Here is a 27,783-nt window from a genome sequence, read left to right as displayed (position 1 = left end):
GGGTTTACGCCATTCTCCTGCCTCAGCCTCCCGAGTAGCTGGGACTACAGGCGCCCGCCACTACGCCCGGCTAGTTTTTTGTATTTTTTTAGTAGAGACGGGGTTTCACTGTGTTAGCCAGGATGGTCTCGATCTCCTGACCTCATGATCCGCCCGTCTCGGCCTCCCACAGTGCTGGGATTACAGGCTTGAGCTTGGTTTTTACTCTTAAAAAAAAAAAGCCTTTTCAACTCAAGTCAGAGGAGTTTGCCAAAACTGAATACTACCTCTTACTGACTTAATTATTCTTTCAATTTCTTGTATGTCTTCCTTTCTTGCCTTTGAAAAGTTTACCTTATTAACTGTCTATCTTACATCACTGTTCTAGCTCAGACTGCCCTAACAAAATACCATCAGACTGGGTGGTTTAAACAACAGAAATTTATTTCCTCACAGTTCTGGGGGTTAGAAGTTCAAGCTCAAGGTGTCAGCATGGTCTGTTTCTGGTGACTACTTTCTTTCTGGCTTATAGACAGCCACTTTCCCGCTGTGTCCTCAGGTGGGGGTGTTGTGGGATAGAATAGTTGGAGGAGCCCCATCTCTAGATACCATCACATTGATAAGGGCTTCAACATATAAATTTTGGGGATGGGAACAAACATCTAATTCAAAACATTCACTAACAGAAAAATTGACACTGGCTCCATATCATCAAGCAGATAATATGGAAATGAACAAGTCAATTTGTTTTCAAACTATTCTTATGGGAAGTTTCCCCTTTTCTCCCTTTTATAGCAATCTAATTCAATGGGAAAGGAACTTCTTAATTTATGAACTAACACTAATTTCATGAACCAGTTCTTTAAAAAGCAAAGACAAAAAGTGAGACACATGGTTTTGATAAAAACTGAGAAATAGACCATTAACCCACTTATATAGTATGTTTAATAAAAACAACTTTTAAACCCTTATACTTTGTTCTTATATCAAGTAAAGATTCTTAAAGTAATGTAAAACATTTGGATGTCCCTGGAAACTTATATAACACACAATAACACCTTTATATTACATATATATATATATGTTAGAGACTGGGTCTTGCTATTCTGCCCAGGCTGGTCTCAAACTCCTGGGCTCAAGTGATCGTCCCACCTCGGCCTCCCAAAGTGCTGGGATGATAGGCATGAGCCACCACATTTGGCCCTATATTACATTTTCATGCATATTATTAAAAGAAATGGTGACTTATATATGGGAATATAGAAAACTGAAATAGTAAACAAAATTAACAAAGTAATAATTGGGTTGTGCTGAAGTTTACCTAATATTAATACAAATAGTCATTTTTATTACATGCTATACAAATTTGATGGTATAAGAAATGTGTTTTTCTTGTTTGCATGAATCTCTTCATAGCAAAATACTCAAGGTGTACATAATTTTTAAAAAACAATTAAGAGGTCGGGCATGGTGGCTCACACCTGTAGTCCCAGCACTTTGGGAGGCCGAGGTGGGCGGATCACGAGGTCAGGAGATCAAGACCATCTGGCCAACACGGTAAAACCCCATCTCTACTAAAAATACAAAAAAATTATCTAGGCATGGTGGTATGCGCCTGTAATCCCAGCTACTTGGGAGGCTGAGGCAGGAGAATCGCTTGAACCCGGGAGGCGGAGGTTGCAGTGAGCCAAGATTGTGCCACTGCACTCCAGCCTGGCGACAGAGTGAGACTCCGTCTCAAAACAAAAACAAAAACAAAACAAAAACAAAAAAAAATTAAGAACATTTCCTTAATGACTACAAAGTGAATAGACAGCGTATTTCAAATTTTCAAGTAGAAGGGTAAAGGAATGTAGGACCAAAGGTGACTGAGATCCAGAGTTTAGGTGACTTGGCAAAGTCATCCAATTAGCAGGTGCAGAGTTACATATGAAACTCAAGATTTTCTTATCTAAAAATGCTGAAGATTAGTACATTCAAGATGAAGGGAAAGAAAATCTAATTATACTTTAGATCATTTCATACCAGAAAACAGCTATAGAAACTAGTTTTTCATTTTCAAAACTCAATTAAGTGTGTGAATGGTCCGTTGGTGTCCAGCTTTAATACCTGCCTGTTCCCATAAGTGCCATGTTCCACTACAACCCCAGCTTCAGCACACTTGCTATTAGCAGCTACTTCTTTTTCACATAGCGTCACAAATTGAGAGTAAAGTTCCAACCCTTCTTCTTTTCCAGAGTTAGAGTGATATTGCATGTTTCTTCCTTTTAGTCTTCCTCCAAGGGTAGCTTGAGGGATAATAAGAATGTTGCCAGGTAGATCCAATATAGAGACATGCTTGCCATTTTCTGTCTCACTTAATTTCACATTTAACAGTGTATTAACTGGGTGAGGAAGAAAGGCAAAACATTTTAAAGTGAAAAACAAACATGAAGAAAACCATCAAGTTTTTAGTCAGCAAATCTCATGTTTAAAATTCAGTTTGTCAGCTCATGCCTCTAACCCAAAGTCTCTATTTAGATTTAAAATACTGCTTCACTAAGCTAAATAATCTAAGCATGAACAATAAAGCAATTTTCATGCAGAAAATGGTATGATATTTTAAATCTGAATTAGCAGTTAAGATCACCTAACAATAAGTTCATCCAGAAAGGTCTAAAGAATTAACTGTACACTGGAACCTCAAATATTGTTCCCCTGGGGGAATACATAAGATTTTACTTTCATGTTCCTTTTATTTAGTAAGTAAATCCCACTGGAAAAATACAAGGGTAACTCCTCCTTACACCAAATTCTGCTTGCTTACTTGCTTGCTTTATTTATTTATTTAGAGACAGAGTTTCGCTCTGTTGTCCAGGCTTGAGTGCAATGGCGCGATCTCAGCTCACTGCAACCTCCGCCTCCTGGGTTCAAGCGATTCTCCTGCCTCAGCCTCCCGAGTAGCTGGGACTACAGGCACGTGCCACCATGCCCGGCTAATTTTTTGTATTTTTAGTAGAGACGGGGTTTCACCGTATTAGCCAGGCTGGTCTTGATCTCCTGACCTTATGATCCGCCCACCTCGGCCTACCAAAGTGTTGGGATTACAGGCGTGAGTCAACGCACCCGGCTAAATTTTTCTTTATAACGGAATATCAAATAAAAATTTTAGTGCAGTTATTATTTTAAACTTAGTTGCTAAGAGTTCTAAGCGGAGACAAAGGTTCCTGTTTTCAATCCCATTATAAACCAGCCAATTTTGTTGTTTAATAACCTTAAAGGCAATATTAACATGGACTAATTATTTTATAAATATAACTCATGAGAGAAGGGTAAAGGTGAAAGCAAGAATCATCAGAAATTCATTGTTATAACTGAAAAAGTAAATAAAAACATATAAAGCTACTAGCATTATCTTCATATACATATAAGAAAACGTGATATTATTTGCATAGTGTTCATGAGATTTCTTATAGCTAATAAGAAGTGTTGAAACCACCATAAGTATCCATATATAGCTAAAAGTCTAAACTTTTACCTCAACATTAACAATTTTTGAAACAATAAGCAAAGGAAGTGTCTAATATAAATAGACCTAGGGTCTCCCTACCTCTATAAAGGTGTACCTGACTTCTGTTTGCAAAGAATAGTCCTGAGAGGGCAAATGGTAGAAGGAACTATATAACCTTCAAGACACCTGCCCTCAAATTAGGCTTTAAAAGGTATGCTTTCTGTTGGGGTAGTTAACAGTTTTAATTATTAGAGGGTCTGTAGTAAATATTCATATTGTTACCCCTCTCTACAAATCATGGAATTAATCTGGTAAAAACCTGCCAAGGTGAACACCCAAATGAATTTCTAAGCTAGGCATTAAGCATCATCAATTTTCACTTAACACTTATTTTTAAATACTTCTAGTTTTCTCTATTACAAATAGGACTTTGCTGTTTAGCCAGCAGTCTTTACTGACTGCTTGTAAGGAAACTTTCCAGAGCACTTCATTCCACTCAAAATCACTATCTAGCTATCTAGGCCTCAGGCTAGTGACAAAGTAAATAGGCAATTTTGGAATAACAGGCCTGAGAGATAATGCTACAATTTATTATATTTCCACCTACCTCCCTCTACTGGCTATAACTGAGATTTCAGTTAATGCTGTTGGTATACATATATCAGTATGTAGATAAATACAATGTAGAACCAGTAAGTAGAATTAAAACAAGACAATGAATGAATGGCATGTTGGAAACTGAAATATCCTAAAATAGGTTATCAATCAAGTATCTCTAATGATGTATATGGGACGTTAAGCTTTGACAGGTTTCTGGCCCTCAGCCCAATTATATTGAAGGTGAATGGAGGAAGATTCTATACATCTCTATGTTAGCTATGCTATTTCAGATTTTGTGGATATAACTGGTTATTATATTCTCAAAGGATATATGCTTTGATTGGAAATATCTGAATCTATGTCATAAATAAGAGGTGAGGCTTCAGAGAATTCCATCACATTGACTTACTTAGCCTACTGGAATAGAGTGAAGTACAAGCTAATACTATTAATAATAGATGGACTTACTTTGCTTACAACTCAAACGAGTAGAATGTGATTCTTAGAGTCATATATTTCTTTACTGAAAATCATGATATAAAAAAATCATGTGTTAGTGTTAGACTATCCGCTACAAGAGTTAGGGTGGACCTCCTTGGTGTTTTAAATTCACTACAATCTTATGCATGTATTTAAAGTGAACTCACAAAGACAGATATGGAAGCGCACAGGATTTAATCACTATAAAACATGTAGTTTGGATGTGGTAGGCATATTTCATACTATTATGATGAAGAACCATTTGAGATTCCGTAAGACGACTTTACGAAGTCAATCTTAAGTCAGAATGACAAAAACTTTCTTCCTGTTTTTGAAGGTTTCTATATTTTTTATGGACCAAAAAAGATTTAATCCAAAGCAAAATATTAATTTAGGAAAGTGGACAGACTGTCTAACACTCCAGCATTAGGATCTGCCAAATTATTCTCTATAATAGGAGTCCTCATTACATCATTATGTTCTTTTCTTTTTTTTTTTTTTTTTTTTGAGATGGAGTCTTGCTTTGTCGCCCAGGCTGGAGGGCAGTGGTGTGATCTCGGCTCACTGCAACCTCTGCCTCCTGGGTTCACACCATTCTCCTACTTCAGCCTTCCGAGTAGCTGGGACTACAGGCGCCCACCACCACGCCCAGCTAATTTTTTTGTATTTTTAGTAGAGTTGGGGTTTCACCATGTTAGCCAGGATGGTCTTGATCTCCTGACCTCGTGATATGCCTGCCTTGGCCTCCCAAAGTGCTGGGATTACAGGAGTGAGCCACAGCGCCCGGCCTCTCTCTCTCTTTTTTTTTTTTCTTCTTCAGACCAGAACATTCTGTTCTTAACTCTTCAGAGGTTCCTTATTATCTTCTGGATTCAAATTTCAAACTATTGCAGTTACTGGCTTTCCATTCTCACCTAGCATAGTCTCTTAAGTCTGGTTTTCATCTTTTGACGAAGTTGTCAGACATGTTTGATATATCACTATAAAATTCCCACTAGGAATTTTAGCTTTTTGTCCAAGCTCTTCCTCATTGGCCTATTTGCCCTTGAAGCTCTTCTAGGTTAACTTCTGTAAGCTTCAACTGCCCATTTGTATAATCAATATTTCTTATTAATCCAACTGATGGATGCTGTCCTTTACTAATGAAGAGAATACAACCTGTTTCCAACCTTAAGGATGGCTTTTCTTTCAAGTTTGTATGTATGCTTGTTTGTGGATATAATCCTTATATCCAAATAGTGTCCTGAAAGGGTATATGATTTGATTTGGTATATCTGAACCTATGTAATTATCACATGAAATACTATAGCCATGTGAGATAGTGTATATATACATATCACTATACAGTGCTATAGCCTATCCAGGAAACCAGAAAGCTGCAGGTAGATAAATTACTGTTCAGAGATCCCTGAACATTGACTCTGTTTTCCATGTCTTTGGAGGAAGTGTGGCTGTGATGACACTGAATTTGGCTCAAGACCCAGGAGAACCTTATATCTATACTTATTTCCACAAAAAAGAGCATACAGGGCTAGTGTAAATTCTTCCATAATAATGATATAAACTTGAGTTGTCCAGGTTTGATGAGACCCACATCTTGTATATACAGCGTCATCTACTGCCTCTGTTAGGGGCTCTGGGGGATAAAGGAAACTATATTAAGAAATGCAGCATCTGTTTCTCCCTGTGTGACCACCCTACTTCCAAGAATTTTCTGTATCCTTGGCTGAAGTGCATTGTGTGTATGTGTTTTTATGTACACTCTTCTACATCAATCTGTAAGTCACCTGAAATGCTGCAGATGTTTTAAAAGAATTTCACCATACTTGCTTACTTTAAACTTTGAAACAGGCAAATAGCTAAGGCCAATAACACTAGATAGAATTAAGTAATTAATAACATCAGCACAATTTAAGATTGTGCATCTTAGGATGGGCAGGGATTGGTTAATGGATACAAAATTACAGCTAGATAGGAGGAATGAGTTCTGGTGTTCTGCAGCACTGTAGGATGAATATGACTAACTATAATTTATTGTATACTGTCAAAAGTCTAGAAGAAAGGATTTTAAATGTTCACAACACAAATAACAAATGTTTGAGATAATACATATCTGGTTTGATTGTTACACATTGTATACAGTATTAAAATATCACTTTGTATACCATGAATATGTAAAATTATTATTTATTATTTTAAAAATAAAAGGGAAGGAAAAAGATTGTGCTTCTTGTCCCTTCTGGTTCATTTGTCTATTACTGTCCTTTCTCACTCTCTTTTTTTTTTTTGAGACAGGGTCTCACTGTGTTGCCCAGGCTGGAGTGCAGGGGCACCATCTCAGCTCGCTGCAGCCTCGACCTCCTGGCCTCAAGCAATCTTCCAGCCTCAGCCTCCTAAGTAGCTGGGACCATAGGCACAGGTCACCATGCCCAGCTACTTTTGCTTATTTTCTGCAGAGAAGAAGTCTTACTATGTTGCCCAGGCCAGCTTCTAAGTCTTGGGTTCAAGTAATCCACCTGCCTTGGCCTCCCAACGTGTTGGGAATTACAAATGTGACCACCACGCTTGGCCTCTCACTCTTAAAAAAGAAACAAAGTCAAACACATACCCATTTTGGGAAGAATTTCTTTATCAGCTCCCTTGAAAAAGCACACGTAGATCACCAATCCTCTTTGGACCTATGAGAAATCACCACAGTAAATTCAGATTACAACAATATCTATAAAGATACAGGGCTAAATGGGTACAGTTTCACAACTATTAATATTATAGACATAGAGGTTAAAAGCACAGAAAATGAACTTTACAAAAGATTTCTCATGTGAGAAAACAAAATATTTTTCCAGTTTCAATCATAAGTTGTTATTTCTTTCAAAAATTAAGTTTAAGGCAGGGCGCAGTGGCTCATGCCTGTAATCCCAGCACTTTGGGAGGCCGAGGTGGGTGGATCATGAGGTCAGGAGATCGAGACCATCCTGGCTAACACGGTGAAACCTCGTCTCTACTAAAAATACAAAAAATTAGCTGGGCGTGGTGGCAGGCGCCTATAGTCCCAGCTACTCAGGAGGCTGAGGCAGGAGAATGGCGTGAACCCGGGAGGCAGAGGTTGCAGTGAGCCGAGATCACGCCACTGCACTCCAGCCTGGGCGACAGAGAGATTCCATCTCGAAAAAAAAAAAGAATTAAGTTTAAAATATAGCCAAGAGCAGTGAAGACAAGTTATACCTTCAAACATTTATTTCTAATCAAAATCATTAAGACGATCAACCAGCCTTTTCCCAAGTAAGGGTGACAGACTTAGAAACATTTCATTTGCTGGGCCCCATTTATTCAATGCCAAGTGAATTCACATTATACCAGATACAGCTGATGGATAAACAACATGTAACTGATATCTTTTGATATCATCTCTCTTTATTTCCCCTAATCCATTTACTTACAGATAATGAAAATAATGGTCTGATTCTATTTCTATAAACTCCAGGAAACTGTCCAATTATTATTATTTGTTGTTAATGCTTTAAATAAACATGATAGGGACCTGAAAATTGCATTTGTGAAAATGTTCTACATTAAAAGGTTGGTTGTTATCAGGAATATAGGCTTATTTATTTTACATAATGACTTGGATATTTCTTAGATCTTGTAGGACAGAGACTATACAGAAAAGAGACATTTGAATAGTGACTTTGATTCTGCTTCTGAGTGAATCATTAGATTTTTTGATTCTGTAAATTAACCTTGACTCCAGGAGCTATTAGGAAGATTAAATGAGTTAATATTTATAAAGTACTTAAAAATAGTGCCTGGTTCACAGTAAGTGCTATATTAGTGTTTATTAAATGAGTATGTAAAAATAAATTTAAGGGCAGAGGCACAATTTATTTCACATTTTAACTTCCAAAGCACTTTACAGGCTGTTTTGTACATGATAGGGATTCAATTTATCTGTTGATTGCATTAACATTCAACTATATGTTCCAGGCTCTATGTGTTATCCAAAGAATTTTCTAGATACATGTAAATGCAGCTCTGCACTCACACTTGATTTACCTGGAAAAGAAATGAGTCTTAAAAAGTGCAATTGTGCTCCTGAAACAATAGGCAAGGGCCTCCAATGCATACCCTTAAGAAGCTGGCAAGTTATTATAGGTATCTGCACTACTGTCACAGGCCTCTCCACTACTACTGTTTTCGTCATGAATCAAAATCTTAAGGATATTTATATTTGGACACATGCAATGTCAGAATTAAATACCTAATCATTTGCAGAATGATAACTGTTCTTTCCACTAACATTATCTCATTAAGGTCTTTGCCTTTCATTTATTCCATAATAGATCTTAAGCTGTGACTTCTCTTCAAGTCAAAATCACTTTCCTTATAACTTCTTTGGTATAAAACATTTCAAATATATAGAAAAATACAGATAATTCTCATTGTAGCTTTAAAAAGTTCACTTACCAGGAACAAAAACATTAGTCTGTGACAGCAAAGTTCTAAATGAATGAAACTAAGAACAAGCAAAGAAAGTAACCTTCAAATCTTGACAATTAAAATGCTGTTTCTAAAAAAACCAGAACTTTTAATAATAGAATAGGGTAGAGAACACGTAAGAAGAATTGACATTTTCTCACCATCTAAATTACTTGTCAGCCCTTTAAACTAATTTAGTTATGTGTGTAGGAGTGAAAGGGAATGCCTTTAAAATAGTTTTTAAGTTTATAAACACAAACTGATAGTTTAGATGCCAGCAATAAAATATACGTGATTTTGCACAAGAAGATGTAGCCTGAAAAACATAAAAAGATAAATAAGCATGGAAGGAAACTAAATGACTGATAGTTTGTAATTTATAGTGTCTGGAGGCAACTACAAAAATGGATAATTCAGCTGGGCGCGGTGGCTCACACCTGTAATCCCAGCACTTTGGGAGGCCTAGGCGGGTGGATCACGAGGTCAGGAGTTTGAGACCATCCTGGCTAGCATGGTGAAACCCCGTCTGTACTGAAAATACAAAAAATTAGCCAGGCATGGTGGCGGGCGCCTGTGGTCCCAGGTGCTCAGGAGGCTGAGGCAGGAGAATGGCGTGAACCTGGGAGGTGGAGCTTGCAGTGAGCTGAGATTGCGCCACTGCCCTCCAGCCTGGGTGACAGCGCAAGACTCTGTCTCAAAAAAAAAAAAAAAAGAGGATAATTCTTTTATTAATTACTTATTTTTGAAAGGAGGTCTCACTCTGTGGCTCAGGCTGGAGTGCAGTGGCAGGATCTCCCCTCACTGCAACCTCCGCCTCCCGGGTTCAAGAGATTCTCCTGCCTCAGCCTCCCGAGTAGCTGGGATTACAGGTGCCCGCCACCAAGCCTGGCTAATTTTTGTATTTTCAGTAGAGACGGGATCACCATGGTGGCCAGGCTGGTCTCAAACTCCTGACCTTAAGTGATCCGCCAGCCTCGGCCTCCCAAAGTGCTGGGATTACTGCGCCTGGCCAGTTAATTCTTCAGATAGGATGGCAAAATACAATAGTAAAATTTCAAATAAGGATATCAAAACCTCACAAAAAATCATGACAAAAATAAGAAATAAGAAAAGTGAATTTCTGGGAGAGAGATAAGAATACAGGGATTTCTATGCTTGTATTTCCAAATTAGCACAGGGCAACAGATTCTGATTTTAGAATAATCACCCACATATCAAATAGTTCACTGGTACTATTTAAAATAGTAAGTAGGCCGGGCGCGGTGGCTCAGGCCTGTAATCCCAGCACTTTGGAAGGCTGAGGCATGTGGATCACCTGAGGTAAGTGGATCACCTGAGGTCAGGAGTTCTAGACAAGCCTGGCCAAAATGGCGAAACCCCGTCTCTACTAAAAATACAAAAATCAGGCGGGCGTGGTAGCTTGCTCCTGTTGTCCCAGCTACTCGGGAGGCTGAGGAAGGAAAATTGCTTGAACCTGGGAGGCGGAAGTTGCAGTGAGCCGAGATGGTGCCACTGCACTCCAGCCTGGGCGACAGATCAAGACTTCATCTCAAAAAAAAAAAAAAAAAATTAAAAAAATATAAAAATAACTAACATTGTTTTAATTAATGCTAGATCTGGGACCGAATTCAGCAGAAAAGATGAGCGAATGAGAGTTTGCTACACTGAAGTTTCTGAGTGTCTACAAAAGTCTTAATTACGAACTAATTTTTTTCTTACATTTCAACGTACTTCAAAATTACGTCAGAGGCCTTAAAGAAAATTTTATTTGTTTTTGTATGCAGTGGGGGCAGGCTGTCTTAAAAAGGAAAGTGTGTATGAAAGTAGAAGGAACTCAGTGACATAAATGTTTTAAATTCTTTGGAGAAATGTGTTTGATAACAATGCAACATTGTTATAAAAGTAGTGGTCTTTGTTTTCTCAGTTGGAAATAGGTCAAAATTTTTAAAAGGCTTCTTGAAAAACAATTGTTTCGGCCGGGCGCGGTGGCTCAAGCCTGTAATCCCAGCACTTTGGGAGGCCGAGACGGCGGATCACGAGGTCAGGAGATCGAGACCATCCTGGCTAATACGGTGAAACCCTGTCTCTACTTAAAAATACAAAAAACTAGCCGGGCGACGAGGCGGGCGCCTGTAGTCCCAGCTACTCGGGAGGCTGAGGCAGGAGAATGGCGTAACCCAGGAGGCGGAGCTTGCAGTGAGCTGAGATCCGGCCACTGCACTCCAGCCTGGGTGGCAGAGCAAGACTCCGTCTCAAAAAAAAAAAAAAAAAAAAAAAAAGAAAAACAATTGTTTCTTAGGAAATCTCATTTCTATGCTAAGACCAAGTCAACATAAGGGGGAATTCAACGCGATCTGAGGCCTAAGTTAAATCAGATCATGAACTCTTGCAGCAAACCTGACCTACAAGCTTGCCCTGGACCAGCATAGGCCAGGAGCTACAAGGGGTCTGAGACAGTAAGGCCCGAAGTCCACCGAACTCAGTTTCAAATCCCCGTGGTCCCCCCAAAAAGGGAGACGCGCTCTTCCTCTCGGGGGCTACAACTGGCGCTGGGGAACGGTGATGCAGGACCGAAAAGACAAGCGCAGCCAGACAGGCCACTGCGGCCAGTGTCAAGCTGACCCGATATCCCCGCGGCCGGAGAGACACAGAGGAGACGGGTCACTGAGACAACGCGGAAAAAACCGGCCCGCATGCCGGAGGATAACGAGAGCTGCCGGGCTGACGTTACCTCCACCCACTGGGCCGCGGCGTCCCCTTCGGCTGGGCGAATTTGCAGCCGGGCGTGCAGGCACTGCTGCAGGAGCGCCCGGGCCTGAAGCATCCGGCTACTCTCAGCCATAATTTAGGCCCGCGCCGCGGCCGGACGGTTACCGGGCCGCGTGTCGCAGGCCCCTTCCTCGACGCGCAGAGTGGGCAGACGGGGCGGGGCATGACAAAGGGACTGCCCCGATCGCCCAGTGGCCCCGCCCGTCTAGGGGCGGGGGACTCGGCCCGACTCTCGGATGTCCCGGATGTGCGGTCTTGGAGGGCGGCGTAGCGCTAAGGTTCCCCGCAGCTCCTGCCCAACTCTGCAGAATGCGCTCAGTGTCTACTTTTATTAAACGACTGAAAAGACTCGTTAGATCTCTTTCCTGCAAACCTTTTAAGAAACATTTTTCACCTCAGAAAGCTTAGGTTCCAACTGTAGAAAAATTTTAAATCTGCTTGATTTAAATTCATGTTATGCCCATATGAAAGTGAGTAAACAAATAATTGAATCAAAGAGCAAGCGGAGATGGAACTAAAAGCTATATATACAGCCTTCAAAATTTTCCGTATTCCAATCAATAATACAATGCTGCCTCCTCTGTCGGGAATGCCATAAATCATTCTGATTCCACAGTTGTGAAAAGGTATTGGTATGCTATATGAATACACATTCTTTAGGAGATATCCTTGTTAAAAATGTTCTTATCCAAGAAAGTGTGATTGTTAATAACTTAGCCCGCTACTAATACAAAAATAAAGCAGTTTATTCTGATGCATATGATGTAAATTCTGTGATGTATTTTCTGGAAGTACATATGAGAATGTAAATAAAACTAAACAAGGGCTTGATTTTCTTTCCCATGTAACGTATTCCTTAAACATGCATTAGATTAGCATTTATTTTTCTATGGGCTTGGAAGGTTTAGATGAGGAATAATAGTGTTACACTGATTGCATTACCCAGGTCATTGATTTGGGCTCAGCTGACACAATGTGCCTATACATTCAGACTGTTGTTTAAAAAGATGACATCACTGACAGTGTTGCTATCCATACAAAGTAGTGTGACTGAAGAAAATAATCCATGTATAATCAACAGTCCTTTGTACACAAAATCGAAGCTGCTTATTTGCTGGTTATCTTGCAGCCAGGTTTACACTTTTAGTAAAAACAAAGCAAAATCTCACATGATCTCTGATTGCTGCATTGCAAGGATTCCAACATTTGTTGACATTTATCTGCAAAGCACAGACAAGTTGAATTGCTTCACGTTTGCACCTTTATGTCATTATAACTACTGAGTCTCTTTTCTCTCCATCTCTCAGATTCAGATTTTACAGGCCTGAAAGAAACTTTGACATACAGCCCATTAGCTACGTCCCAGAATCAGAGAAGACTTTGGTGTCCGTTTGTATGTGGTTGCAGGAAATAGGGAGGTCTATTGAAAATAGGGTATATGGTTCACAGAGATCTTTCTACAGTGAGGGTGTCTTTAACAAATTGGGAAACCCTTCCTGTGAGTAGAATAGATGGAGTATGGATGGTAATGATTAGCTTCTAAAAAATCACTAATTACTTTAAACCTTCCTATTGAGTGAGGATCTCGTGGATGTTGCTGTAGATACAGTAATAGGCTGTGACTCATTTATTTTTTACTTCTATTTGCAGAAGGCAATAGAGAGTAGCCACCAAAAACAGCATTTTCTTTCTGTATTTTATTTTTTGAACACTTAGTTTCATTCTACAAATAATTTAAGAAGGAAGGACATGCATGCAATAAAATAGTAAGATGTGAATTAAAGCATTAGGAATAAAGAAACTAGAATTATGTCAGTAAGCCACAATGGGGGAAATTGAAAACAGTTAAGGCAGTGGTTCTCGCCTGGAGTGCTGAGATGATATAGTATGCAGCAAAGTTTTCACAAATATATAACTTCAATTTTTGTTATAAAACAATTATATTCATTGTATGTACATATGAGGTGCCGTAGTTTGTACAATTTGTTTCAAGTTGGAACTAAAGGCAAAGCATAGCATTAAGTTAGCTTTACAAGAAGGTGGTGGTTCACTGGAATGTAAGAGAGCTTTGCCTTGTGATTGTATGAGAATTCATTGAGCAGAGATAATTCTCGAACACCTACAATACTGAAAGTGTACCATATGGATAGGGGATTAATTGTGGATGGGTTCTAGGTCCTCTGAGATGGTATAATAATTAATTTAGTGTTATTTTAACTGCTTTAATTCATTCAAGTTGGCTGCCCCAAATTCTGGCATTCAAAGTATTTCACAAACATGAAAAGTTTGAGAACAATTTCTAAAAGATTCCTTAGAGTTGATGCTAAGCTTCCTGATTGTAAATAGGAGAGGATAGGGAAGGGCAGTATAATCTATTTCATAGTTCTAGGGATAAACAGAGCTTTTCCTCAGATTTAGCTCTAAGTTGAGCCTCTTACCTGAGACTTTATATAGGATATGTTAATAAATACAAGTGCAGGTGGGGTGCAGTGGCTGACGCCTGTAATCCCAGCACTTTGGGAGGCTGAGGCAGGCGGATCACGAGGTCAGGAGATTGAGACCATCCTGGCTAACATGGTGAAACTGTTTTTAGTCTCTACTAAAAAATACAAAAACATTAGCCAGGTGTGATGGCGGGTGCCTATAGTCCCAGCTACTCAGGAGGCTGAGGCAGGATTATGGTGTGAACCCAGGAGGTGGAGCTTGCAGTGAGCCTAGATCATGCCATTACACTCCATCCTGGACGACAGAGTGAAACTCTGTCTAAAAAACTAAAAACTAAAAAATACAAGTGCAACTGGAAGAGGTAGGTATTTTATCTTAGGGAAGACTGGATCTAGCCTTCTAGTTTAAAGCCCAGAGTTTGTTTGTTTTTTTTTTTTCATTGCTTTGGGAGATAACTAGTTCTGAGAAATTGGTTAACATTAACTAAAATGCACATTAGATTGGGGTAGAACCAGAATACTGATTTAGTCATTTATAATAAGAAATATTGCCATGACATGGAGTGGAAATTCTCACACAGGGCATGGTCAGCATGTTCCCCCTGTGGTTAAGCACAGGAAGCTAGATCATATTCAGAAGTCTCTTTATTAACTATGAGAAATACTCAAAATCGGTATGACCAGCATATTATTTTTATGTAGAGAGAGTAACACAGAAATCAGGATGTTGCTTGGTAAATGAGAACTCAGAACAAAGAGGGTGAGAAAAGTTTTTGTGGAAGACACCTAACTATGACCCCAAGTACTAAGCACAGGAGATAGTGAGAAATATGCTCAACTATGTCCCTACAGCAAATGTAGTATCAGATTTTCTAGGGCAATTTCTTTAATTGTTCCTTGATAAAATCAGAATCCCTTGATATAACCCCAAAATAAAAGCAAGTCTTCAGATGTAATATGGTCTAAATATGCTAATGTGGCAGTTCTACTCTACTAGAGATTAATGCATGAACTTTGTGTACTTCACTTAATCCTAATCAATTTTCTCAACTGGGTTTTTGAGAAGTGTTGAACAATGGGAACATTCAAGGTTTAGTCCATGGCAAGGGCTTGTGGAGTAGGGTATTTTTTATTATTGACCAAGACATTGTGATTTAGAGATCAAAAGAGCAAACCGGGAGGTTACACTGTATGTTGAAAAGGGAAAGGCCAAATTAGGACATGCATTTGGATGAATAGCTATGCTGGTTATATATGAAGGTGGATTTAAGGATTTCTGAAAAAGCAGTTTTGTCTACTATAACATATAAATGAAAAAATTAGTTTCCTAAAGTTCTATGCAGTGACAGATATAATTTTGGCTTGGAAAAAATGTCAAAGCTGTTGTCTTGACAGAAAACAGATGGCACACTTTCAAAAGGTGAAGAGAGGCTGTGCATGGTGGTGGCTCATGCTTGTAATCCCAGCACTTTGGGAGGCTGAAGCTGGAGAATCACTTCAGCCCAAGAGTTTGACACTAGCCTGGGTAAGATGGTGGGACCCCCGTCTCTACTGAAAAAAGAAAGAAAGTCAGGCACGGTGGCTCACACCTGTAATCCCAGCACTTTGGGAGGCCAAGGCGGGTAGATCACTTGAGCTTAGCAGTTCGAGACCAGCCTGGCCAACATGGTGAAACCCCATCTCTACTAAAATACAAAAAGTAGCCGGGTGTGGTGGCTTGTGCCTATAATCCCAGCTACTGGGGAAGCTGAGGTGGGAGAATCGCCTGAACCCAGGAGGCGAGGTTTGCAGTGAGCTGAGATTGAACCACTGCACTTCAGCCTGGGTGACAGAGCAAGACTCCATCTAAAAAAGAAAAGAAAAGAGAGAGAAAGAGGAAGGAAGGAAGGGAGGGAGGGAGGAAGAGAGGGAGGGAGAGAGGGAGGAAGGGAGGAAGGAAGAAAGGAAGGAAGGGGAAAGAGAGAGAAAGGAAGGAAGGAGAGAAAGAAAGAAAGAAAAAAGCAAGGAAGCAAGAAAAAGTGGTGAGAGAGGGCCGGGCGCGATGGCTCAAGCCTGTAATCCCAGCACTTTGGGAGGCCGAGACGGGCGGATCACGAGGTCAGGAGATCGAGACCATCCTGGCTAACACGGTGAAACCCCGTCTCTACTAAAAAATACAAAAAACTAGCCGGGTGAGGTGGCGGGCGCCTGTAGTCCCAGCTACTCGGGAGGCTGAGGCAGGAGCATGGTGTAAACCCGGGAGGCGGAGCTTGCAGTGAGCTGAGATCCGGCCACTGTACTCCAGCCTGGGTGACAGAGCAAGACTCTGTCTCAAAAAAAAAAAAAAATACGAAAAAGTGGTGAGAGTAAGAGAGTTGAATGATGGTTGAATGAAGGGATCATTAACCAGGTATGTGAAAGGTTAAGGAAAACCATCAGGGGATAGTGAAGGACCCAGGGCTAGCAACAACAGGAAGCAGTTACCATTCTGAAGGGGTAAGAGGAAGGAATAGTTTTCTTCAAGAACCAGCAAGAACCATGAGTCACACTTGACAGGACTTGTGACCTTCCAAGAGAAATGCAGCCTCTGCCAAACTGCAACCTGTTTTCCCTTTCCTCCTACCTTCGATTGTCTGCCATTTCTCTCATTGGCTACACCCAGCTGGAAGTTAGAGTAAGCGTTGATTCAGTACAGAAAGAACAGCCTCCTGGGACACAGAATAGGATACAGAAGGATGGAGAGTGGATCTGAAAGGACACACTGAGAAGATCCAGGGCAGCAACTACTTCCAGCTTCTATGGATAGAGAGAAATATCAATACTTACCTTCTAAAGGATAATTTAGTGGCAACATATACCCCTCATCTGTATACCCAGTTTTCTAATTACAAGGGGTTATTTTATGAAACAATTACATTTTGGGTGATAGCTGTAAAGAATAATTATCTTATTTTGTTTTGTTTTGTTTTGTTTTTCAGAAAAAGTCCCAAATCAATAGGTATTTTATTACATAATGAAAATATCACAAATAAGGCCAGGTGTGGTGGCTTACCCCTGCAATCCCAGCACATTGGAAGGCTGAGGAAGGAGAATTGCTTGAGTCCAGGAGTTTGAGACAAGCCTGGGCAACATAGCAAAACCCTGTCTCTACAAAAAATACAAAAAAATTAGCCAGGCATGTTGGTGCGCGCCTGTGGTCCCAGCTACTTGGGAGGCTGAGGTGGAAGGATTGCTTGAGCCCAGGAGGTTGAGGCTGCAGTGAGCTGTGATTGTTCCACTGCACTCCAGCCTGTGTGACAGGGCAAGACTGTCTAAAAAAAGAAAAAAATCACAAATAGGTTTTAGGATTCATCTGGCATCTTGTTTCAGAAGCTGGACAACTCTTAGATCTTATTCATCAGCCTGCTGAACTGTTCCTTTTTCGGAGACATAGATGCCATCCAAAAAATTTCTGATGTCTTTGATTTTAACTGTTGTGTCTTGCTGAATCAAAGCAACTGAATTTGAAATAAGCTCAATGTCATTTCCTTCAAGGATTAATTCATCTTTCTGGGCTTGAGATACTGAAAAAACATTTATCCTCATTCGAACCCTGTGGATGTATTTTTTACCCAAGAAATTGTGGGTTTCAACAAGAGACCTGTTCTCCCAGAATACGATGTTGATGAGGAAGTGAGCTTTACAAAGATTTCATCTTGTAATGGAAGCCCACAGTAGCACCCTTGATCTGTTCTGTACATGACTACAAATAGTGTGCATGGCAGCCAGTTCCTTTCTCTTTCCCCACCAGTTGTCAACTTGGAGCCTCTTCCTTTTCTTTCCAAGGAGACTGAGTTATACATTGGTGTGATTGAAGTCCCTCTGCAGGGTTCTTCTGGGGCCCTTCAAAGTAACTGTGTTTCTTCAGAGTGATATCAACATTTTCTGGAATGTTGACAGTCTGATTGCTGAGAATGGTCTTCATTCTGACAGTACATGCCGCAAAGAGAGAATGTCTCGTCATCACATTCTTGTAGCCCATAAGGGAGCTGTGTATTCAAGAACAATTATTTTAGCTTAAGAATATGGGACAATTATCTATTGAGGTGAACAGATAATGCTAATGAAACTACATTTGTAAAAGTGAGGCCAGGCATGGTGGCTCACACCTGTAATCCCAGCACTTTGGGAGGCTTAGGTGGGTGGATCACTTGAGGCCAGAAGTTTGAGACCAGCTGGCCAACATGGTGAAACCCCGTCTCTACTAAAAATACAAAAGTTAGCTGTGTGTGACAGCACGTGCCTGTAATCCCAGCTACTCAGGAGGCTGAAGCAGGAGAATTGCTTGAACCTGGGGGTGGAGGCTGCCGTGAGCTGAAATTGCGTCACTGCACTCCAGCCTGGGTGACAAAGCAAGACTCAGTCTCAAAAAAAAAAGGTGAAATTTAGCTTCTGTCTGTTGTTACGTCACACAAAAATCTTAGAGAATATTTAGGATAATCTGATTGGGCTTGTACAAATTTCACTTTAGGCGTGTCCAATACAATCACCGAAAGACAGTCAGTCTTCCACTAGGGCATCTGAAACTGAGGTGTGAAAGGCCCATGTGAATTCTGGCTTCAAGACACTTGCCACATGCATTAAGACTCTGAGGGAAGGCCAGGCGAGGTGGCTCGTGCTTGTAATCCCAGCACTTTGGGAGGCTGAGTCAGGTGAACCATGTGAACCCAGGAATTAAAGACCAGCCTGGGCAACATGGTGAAACACCATCTCTACAAAAAATGCAAAAATTAGCCAGGCATAGTGGCTCACACCTGTAATCCCAGCACTTTGGGAGGCCAAGGTGGGCAGATCACTTGAGCTCAGAAGTTTGAGACCAGCCTGGGCAACACAGCAAAACCCCGTCTCTGCTAAAAATACAACAATTTGCTGGGTGTGGTGGTGCATGCCTATAGTCCCGGCTACTCAGGAGGCTGAGATGAGAGAATCTCTTGGGCCTGGGAGGCAAAGGGTGCAGGGAGCTGAAATGACATCACTGCACTCCAGCCTGGGCGACCAAGGGAGACCTTGTCTTAAAAAATATATATATACATACATATTTATATACATTATTATTTGTGTGTGTGTGTGTGTATGGTTGTGGTTTGAAGCATTTGCCCTTGTACTTTTGATTTCAGGCTCTTATATAAATCTGTTTCCTCTTCCCTCAGAGTCTTTTTTTTTTGAGACAGGTTCTTGCTCTGTGACCCAGGCTGGAGTGCAGTGGCACGATCTCGGCTCACTGCAACTTCTGTCTCCCAGGCTCAAGAGATTCTCCCAACTCAGCCTCTTGAGTAACTGAGACTACAGGCGTGCTCTACCATGCCCGGGGAATTTTTGTATTTTTGTAGAGATAAGATTTCACCATGTTGTCCAGGCTGGTCTCGAACTCCTGAGCTCGAGTGATCTGGCTGGCTCGGCCTCCCAAAGTGCTGGGATTACAGGCATAAGCCACTGCGGCTGGCCTACAATCTTATATTTTGTCATAGAGCTATTTCTTACCATAGGCAGAGACTGAGTCCAGGAGTATCAGTCCTGTTGAAGTCCCTCCACATGAAAATATAAGACCTGGAAAAATAATAGTTTCCACCTAATAGCTGACTCTATATTTAAGATGAATAGTTTGTATAACCAGGAAGGAGATGGATTTTAGGTCGAAACTTAATATTGACTATTATTTTATTCAATTTGCTTTTTTAATTCTTATTTTATTACTGCACCATTTGTTATTGTGTTGCCTAGGTAACATAAACAAGTGCTTTTAACTCTAAGGCAATGATGTTTATCTTTGGCAGTCTGTAGGGTTTCCCAGGGGAGGCTGATAAATTGTCTTGATCTTTGGGTTATTTTTCAGTTTACAGTGTTGTAATAACTTAGCAATGCATTCTATGACCTTTTGAATATTTGTGTATGTCTGTTAGCCTTTTTGCCAAGTCAGGCCAGTCTGTTTTTTTTTTTTTTTTTTTGAGATGGAGTCTTGCTCTGTCGCCTAGGCTGGAGTGCAGTGGTGCGATCTCGGCTCACTGCAAGCTCCACCTCCCGGGTTCACGCCCTTCTCCTGCCTTAGCCTCCCAAATAGCTGGGACTACAGGCACCCATCACCACGCCCGGCTAATTTTTTTGTATTTTTAGTAGAGACGGGGTTTCACCATATTAGCCAGGATGGTCTACATCTCCTGACCTCATGATCCACCCGCCTTGGCCTCCCAAAGTGCTGGGATTACAGGCGTGAGCCACCATGCCCGGCAGGCCAGTCTGTTTTAAGGACTTTCTGTAATTTGGGCCCCGTATCCTTTTTAGAAAGAAATTGTGAAAGATTTTGAATTAGGCAAAAGAGATTTGTGGGTATTATTATAATGGAATGCTGGAGCCTCTGGGAATTACCTGGTCCTATAGGGCTATCTTATATGGCTTACTCATCTTTGACCAGGCTGTCTTACAACTCTACAGAGATAGAAGTAAACTTCTATCTTCAAATCATTCCTATCTATAAAAATGTAAAATTGTCTTTAGTGGAATGAAACTGATTATTACTCTGTGGATATTGCCTAGTTTTGCCAGTTCTGCATCCATTTGAAGTTCATTTCAGCCTTCATTCTTTACCCGATTATAAATGTGTAATTCTCTCTCTCTCTCTTTTTTTTTTTTTTTTGGGGGGGGGCAGAATCTCGCTCTGTCACCCAGTCCGGAGTGCAGTGGCACCGTCTTGGCTCGCTGCAACTTCTACCTCTGGGTTTTGGTGATTCTTGTGCCTCAGCCTCCCAAGTAGCTGGGATTATAGGTGTGCACCACCATGCCCAGCCATTTTTTTTTTTTTTTTTCATAGAGATAGGGATTTGCCATATTGGCCAGCCTGGTCTTGAACTCCTGGCTTCAAGTGATCCACCTGCCTTGGCCTCCCGAAGGGCTGGGATTACAGGCATAAGCCCCTGTGCCCTGCTCTCTCTCGCATCTCTTTTTTTAAGCTTTTTACTTTTGAATAGGGTTAGGTTTAGATTTGCAGAAAAGTTGAAAGATAATAGAGAGTTCTCATATACCCCTTGCCTAGTTTCCCCTACTGTTAACACCTCAAATTACTATGGTACATTTGTCACAACCAAGGAACAAGTATTCCATACTTTAATTAATTCCATGCTTTATTCAGATTTCACTGGTTTTTCCCTAAAGTCGTTTATCTGGATCCCATCCAGGATGCCACGTTGTTAGTGGTGGCAAATCCATACAAGTCTGCAGCAACCTCAATTCTTACCTCCTCAGAAGAACGAATTGACCGAGAGGCATAAGGAAGAGTGAGAGACTGAGGCAAGTTTTAGGGCAGGAGTGAAAGTTTATTAAAAAGTTTTAGGGCAGGAATGAAAGGAAGTAAAGTACACTTGGAAGAGGGCGAAGCGGGCAACTCGAGAGAGTCAAGTGCACGGTTTGACCTTTGACTTAGGGTTTTATATGTTGGCATACTTACTGGGTCTTATGTCCTTCTCCCCTGATTCTTTCCTTGGGGTGTGCTGTACACATATGCAGTGGCCTGCCAGCTCTTGGAAGGGGCCCCATGCGCAATGTGTTTACTGGAGTTGTATGCGTGCTCACCTGAAGTATTCTTCCCTTAGCAGTCAAATGTTCCTAGAAGGTCATGTACCAGATAAACTCTGCCACTGTGCCCCCCACCCTTTTTTTTTTTTTTAGACAGAGTCTGGCTCTGTCGCCCAGACCGGAGTGCAGTGGCTCGATCTCCGCTCACTGCAAGCTCCGCCTCCCAGGTTCATGCCATTCTCCTGCCTCAGTCTCCCGAGTAGCTGGGACTACAGGTGCCTGCCATCATGCCTGGCTAATTCACTGTACCTCTTTAGTGTACATGCCTGAACCCAGTTTCCCAACTCCTGAGATCTCCTTTTTTTTTTGAGTTTGAGTTTTGCTCTTGTCACCCAGGCTGGAGTATAATGGCGCGATCTCAGCTCACTGCAACCTCTGTCTCCTGGGTTCGAGTGATTCTCCCGCAGCCTCCTGAGTAGCTGGAACTACAGGCATGTAGTCCTGCCACCACGCCTGGCTAATTTTTCTATCTTTAGTAAAGACAGAGTTTCACCATGTTGGCCAGGTCTCCAACTCCTGACCTCAGGTGATCCGCCGCTTTGGCCTCCCAAAGTGCTTGGATTACAGGATTGAGGCACTACACCCAGACTTGAGATTTTATCAGGCAGTTGCTGATAACCAGTTTCAGGTTTTTTCTATCTATTGGGAGACTGCCTTTCCCTGGCACTGGCTGCAGCCAATTATTATTATTATTAATTTATTATTGTTACAGTGTAACAACTGACCCATTACCTAATGGTGGACTGACATTCCTGGTTGGGGAGGCCCCTCCTCTGCCCTGTTCATTTCTGACTTGCTACCTACAGTAACAACATTACATTTAGTCATCATGTTTCTTTAGGCTGTGACAGTTTCTCCGACTTTCCTTGTTTTTAATGACCTTGACAATTTTGAGGACCACTGGTCAGGTATATTGTAAGATAACCCTCTATTGGAATTGGATTTTTTTCAATATACATACATTATATATGTATGTAACCTCTATAATTACACAGAGATTATAGATCTTTGGAGGCAGATCACAGAGGTGAAGTGCCATTTTTAACACATTATATCAAGAGTACATGCTGTCAACTGTCTTACTGCTGATGATGTTGACCTTGATCACCTGGCTAAGGTAGTGTTTGTGGGGTTTCTCCTCTATACATTTACACCTCCTCTCTCTCATACTTTACACTTTGGAAGCAGATCAGTAAACACAGCTCCTACTCAAAGGGTGAGAAGTTAAAATCCATCTCTTTGTGTCAGGAGTATCTATATAGATTACTAGGAATCCTTAATCACAAAAGATTCAAGCTGGAGTGCAGTGGCACAATTTTAGCTCACTGCAACCTCTACTTCTGGGCTAAAGCGATCCTCCCACCTCAGCCTCCCTAGCAGCTAGGACTACGGGTGTGTGTTACTGCATCTGGCTAATATTTTAAAAATATTTTATAGAGATAAGGTTTGCTATGTTACCCAGGCTCATCTTGAACTCCTGGCCTCAAGCGATCCTCTCACCTCGGCCTCCCAAAGCACTAAGATTACAGACGTGAGCCACTGTACCCAGTGTTTGAGTTCTCCTTTGAACTGGTTGTTCTGTATTTCTGGTTCTCTCCTTATTGAGTTAAATATTAATGAAAAAAATTGATACATGTTGATTTTATATTTGTATGAGAGTTCTGATTTTAATCTCTTTTAAATTTATTTTTTCATATCTTTCTACCAATAAGTGTTATGGGAATAATTTTTTATATAGTTATTTGAAATCCATGGATAAATGCTATAAACAAATGCATTCCACTTTGGGAGGCTGAGGTGGGTGGATCTTTTGAGCCCAGAGGTTAGAGACCAGCCTGAGTACTTCAGCTTGGGTGACAGAGTGAGACTGTGTCTCAAAACAAAAAACAAGCACAAATACATCCTTTTGAAAAGAAAATAATAAATATTATTACAGTCAAAGAAAAAATGAGAATTATTTTATCCCATTGACTGTATCAGTCAGGATCTCATCAGCAAGCAAATAACACTCTAAACAGGATAACCTGTGAAAGATTTGTTTACAGAGGCTATTGATGAAGGTGTGGGTGGAGCAGAACCACAGAGGTTAATGTAGTAACCAAGGACACAGTAGCAGCTGAGATTTTACCATCCCCTGGGTCTAGAGGGAGAAGTGGGGCTTGGGGGAATGTGGAATCCAGAGGTAGAGATTTGCATAGATACTTGAGAAAAGGAGTCAACCCTCTGCCAAGAAATACAGCCAACTCCAACTCCAGGTGACCCTTCAGGAAGGAAGCTAGGGGAATGATATGGTTTGACTCTGTGTCCCCACCCAAATTGTAATCTCCACATGTTGAGGGAGGGACCTAGTGGCAGATGATTGGATCATGGGCGCTGATTCCCCAGTGCTGTTCTCATGATAGTGAGTGAATTCTTATGAGATCTGATGGTTTTAAAAGTAGCAGTTTCCCCTGTGCATGCTGTCTCTCTGCTGCCGCCTTGTGAAGAAGGTGCTTGCTTCCCCTTCGCCTTCCACCGTGATTTTAAGTTTCCAGCCATGCAGAACTGTGAGTCAATTAACCCTCTTTATAAATTACCCAATCTCAGGTAGTATCTTTATCGCAGTATGAAAACGGACTAATACAGGGAATAAATATGTGGTGTGATGATATATATTGGTTTTCATCCGGGGCTCCTGGCTTATAACTCCCATAGCCCTTATTACAGTCCTTTGTTATGATGTTGGGTGTGTTAGGCCTCAGGGGCAGGCCTCTGACCTTCTCCGGCCCTCCTTTCACCTGCCCCAAGGCAGGACTCTAACGTTCTCCAATTTTCCGATTGTGGGCCTTAAGATGCTCCCATGAGAAGGTCCCATCCTAGACCCTGGGGGAAGGGATGCTGACATCATGAAGCTTCCCAAAAAACCCAAGAGGACAGGGTTCAGTGAACTTCTGGAGACCTGAACACATGAAGGTTCCTGGTGGGTGGTGTGCAGGGCATGGAAGCTCTGCACCCCTTCCTTCATACCTCACTCTTCACTTCTCTTCTTCTGTATTGTTTGCAATAGCCTTTATAACAAACTGGTAAATGGAAGTGTTTCCCTGAGTTCTGTGAGCCACTCCAGCAAATTAATTGAACCCAAAGAGAGGGTGATGGGAATCCCAACTTGAAGCTGGTCAGTCAGAAGTTCCAGAGGCTCAGACTTGTGACCAGTGTGTTGGGAGGGGCAGTCTTGGGGACTGAACTGTCAATCTGCAGGATCTGACACTATCTCTGGGTATTGAGCTTTGGAACTGAATTAGAGGACACCTAGCTGGTATCTGCTGTTTGGTGTGTAGGGAAAATATCACCACACATTGGTCACAGAAATCTGTGTTGATGATTGTTGTTGTGGTGTGAGAGTAGAAGTAAAACACGGTTAGAGTTTTCCCTTCACAAAATACTTGACCATATTTTCCATCTTCTTTCCAATTTCTGCCAGGGCTCCCCATTGGCAAAACCAAACCAGAAAGCATGGAGACCCATTGATATAATCCATAGAGGCCATCCTCCCAGAACAGAGAGTAGTGTAGAAAATGCTCTGGTGTGGATCTGGTGGACAAGCAAGACATATCTAATACATTGATTTAAAAGGCCTCAAAGTCTACAATGAGGACTCTTGTGTCATCTTTTTGTTGGAAGATGATAGCCAGGAATACGAAGAAAGAGATGACTACAGTTAATGTTTCTGATGGAAATCTTTAATTTCTCAAAGACTTTAGAGAAGTAAAAAAAAAATTTTGAGACAGAGTTTCACCCTTTTGCCCAGGCTGGGGTGCAATGGCACAATCACAGTTCACTGCAGCCTCAACCTCCCAGGCTTAAGTGATTCTCCCACTTTAGCCTCACAAGTAGCTGGGACTATAGGTATGCACGACCATGCCCAGCTAATTTTTGTATTTTTGGTAGGAATGGGGTTTTGTCATGTTGCCCAGGCTGGTCGTGAACTACTGGGTTCAAGCAATCTGCCTGCGTTGCCCTCCCAAAGTGCTGGGATTACAGGTGTGAGCCACTGTCCCCAGCCAAGAAGTAAAATTTGACTTAGTGAATCAAGGTCCTTGATTTCCCCATTCCCTTCTTTATTTCAGCCACTGGGAATATAGCAAGACATCATAGGAGAATGACTGCCTGCTGGGATCCTATTCTTGGTGAGAATGCCCCTGACATGGCCCAATTTGTCATGGCAGGAAGGGGTGGAGCCGCTGCCTTCAAGGGATTGTGCAGACTTGAATAAGAGACATATTAGTAGGGACCACTAAGAACCTAAGTCCTTAAGGCTGTTCTGCAATTCTCTCGACTGTGGAGGAAGGGATTTGGAATCAGATTGGATTTGATAAAGAAAAAATAATGAACTATTTTTATGAAAACTGAATAATTGAAAGTTGTCAAAGATTATGACAGCGAAGTCTATCATGGCTGACTCCGTCTTGTTTCTAGCTTCACAGGCTGCTTGTCCTTGCTCATTCTTTGGTGTAGGCAAAGCTGACCATGGTTTAATTTTGAAGTAAGGATGATAATAATGTCGCCTTAAAATTAACCCCCTTCTTGCTCAGGAACCAAAACTGCCTTTGTAAAACCAATGGAAGACCAAGAGGTTAGGATTATGGGAGGGGCCTGAATTCTGCTAAAATGTAGGTATAGCTAAACAATAACCATCCATTGTCTCCTAGTTTGCCCTTTTATAATCCCTTGCTGCTGAAGACTCATGTGGCCAGAGGTCGCAAGATTTTGTGACTTCCCCAATTGCTCCTGTAGATAAAATCGTTATGGTAGAATCTAAGATTAGTCTTTTGAGACGTTTTTTTAGACTTTTGCATTCTAGCAACTGACTGACTCCACTTGGACCTGGAACTCATGACTCAACTGGTCCCATGGCTCCTACCCAGAAGTGGACTCAGTGCACGAGGACCATTTTCTACACGAATATGATTTCATCCCCAACCAATCAGCATCGCCCATTCCCTAACCTCACGCCCACCAAATTATCCTAGCTTCTGAGTTCTTGGGGAGACTGATTTGGTAATAACTCCCAGTCCTACCACTTGGCTAGCTCTGCATTAATAAACCTCTTTCTTTACTGTAATACTGAGTTCTCAGTGAATTGGTTTTGTCTGTGCAGTGGGCAGGGAGAAGCTGTTGAGCGATTACATTATTGTCTTTGAGTCTTATAACTAAGTGAAGTTAATACTGACTGCACAATAAAATAAATGAATAATAGAGATTTTCATAATTAATTGTTCATATAGCCTATATCTTAAATTGCATTTACTTGAGATGAACAAGGGTGAGCAGTATTATTAAATGACAGCTCCCTGATTGTTTGCTCCTTTTGGCAGGTGAAGCAAAACAACATGCTTGAGGGATGACATCCCTCAAATCCCACAAATACAGAAAAAAAATTCCAACTTCAGAATTAATTAAAAACTGCATTTGTGTATTTATTCAATTTTAATAAATAGTCATTCATTATTCCACCCTGAGCTAGGTGTTGGAGATAGATGAGAAATAAGATACCGTTCTTACAGTGAGTTTAGAGAAAAAACAAGGAAAATAAGGAATAACGTTAGAAAAACCTCTTATTTCTCTCCCCACCACTGTATTTTTTCCCTCCCTTATGCATCTCAAGGAAGGACAGGACTTAGAAGGAAGCCACCTCCTGGAAAGCCTGAACTAAACTAAACTGGGGTGACTGGCCCTGACTGGAGGGAAGGCTTGTGGCCCAATAATTTGACATAAACCAGATTTTCAGGCTCATACCACATCTAGGCAAATCTTTTCTTTCCTCCTCCTCCTCCTCCTCTTCCTCCTCCTCCTCCTTCTTCTTCTTTGTCTTTTTTTTTTTTTTTTTTGAAATAGAGTTGCTCTGTTGCCCAGGATGGAGTGCAATGGTGTGATCTTGGCTCACTGCGACATCCACCTCTTGGGCTCAAGTGATCCTCCCAC

The 27,783-nt window shown here is 41.2% G+C and overlaps 1 protein-coding gene and 1 pseudogene across 1 annotated transcript; both read right to left on the bottom strand.

The window, feature by feature from the left end:
* Window positions 1-402: 402 nt before the first annotated feature.
* On the bottom strand, window positions 403-11,979 carry DTD2 (D-aminoacyl-tRNA deacylase 2). The gene is made up of 3 exons (XM_033188326.1): window positions 11,757-11,979; window positions 7,158-7,227; window positions 403-2,363 (listed from the first exon to the last, which is right to left on the bottom strand). The coding sequence occupies exons 1-3, from the start codon at window positions 11,865-11,867 to the stop codon at window positions 2,038-2,040; spliced, it is 507 nt and encodes a 168-aa protein (XP_033044217.1). The 5' UTR covers window positions 11,868-11,979; the 3' UTR covers window positions 403-2,037.
* Window positions 11,980-17,545: 5,566 nt separating this feature from the next.
* LOC117069844 lies at window positions 17,546-18,240 on the bottom strand (annotated as a pseudogene).
* Window positions 18,241-27,783: the final 9,543 nt, after the last annotated feature.

The sequence above is a fragment of the Trachypithecus francoisi genome, unplaced genomic scaffold, assembly GCF_009764315.1.
Source record: "Trachypithecus francoisi isolate TF-2019V2 unplaced genomic scaffold, Tfra_2.0 Lachesis_group3, whole genome shotgun sequence".
In the NCBI taxonomy this organism is placed as follows: Eukaryota; Metazoa; Chordata; class Mammalia; order Primates; family Cercopithecidae; genus Trachypithecus; species Trachypithecus francoisi.
The sequence above is the reverse complement of the archived record's forward strand: the minus strand, read 5'-3'. Positions and strand labels throughout refer to the sequence as shown.

Bases quoted from the DNA above. Each gene is read 5' to 3' on its own strand.
- DTD2 (XM_033188326.1), bottom strand. From the start codon at position 11,867: ATGGCTGAGAGTAGCCGGATGCTTCAGGCCCGGGCGCTCCTGCAGCAG. The intron at 7,228-11,756 runs GTAACGTCAGCC...GATTTCTCATAG, and splicing joins CCGCGGCCCAGTGGGTGGAG to GTCCAAAGAGGATTGGTGAT. The intron at 2,364-7,157 runs GTATGTGTTTGA...TTCCTCACCCAG, and splicing joins AGAAATTCTTCCCAAAATGG to TTAATACACTGTTAAATGTG.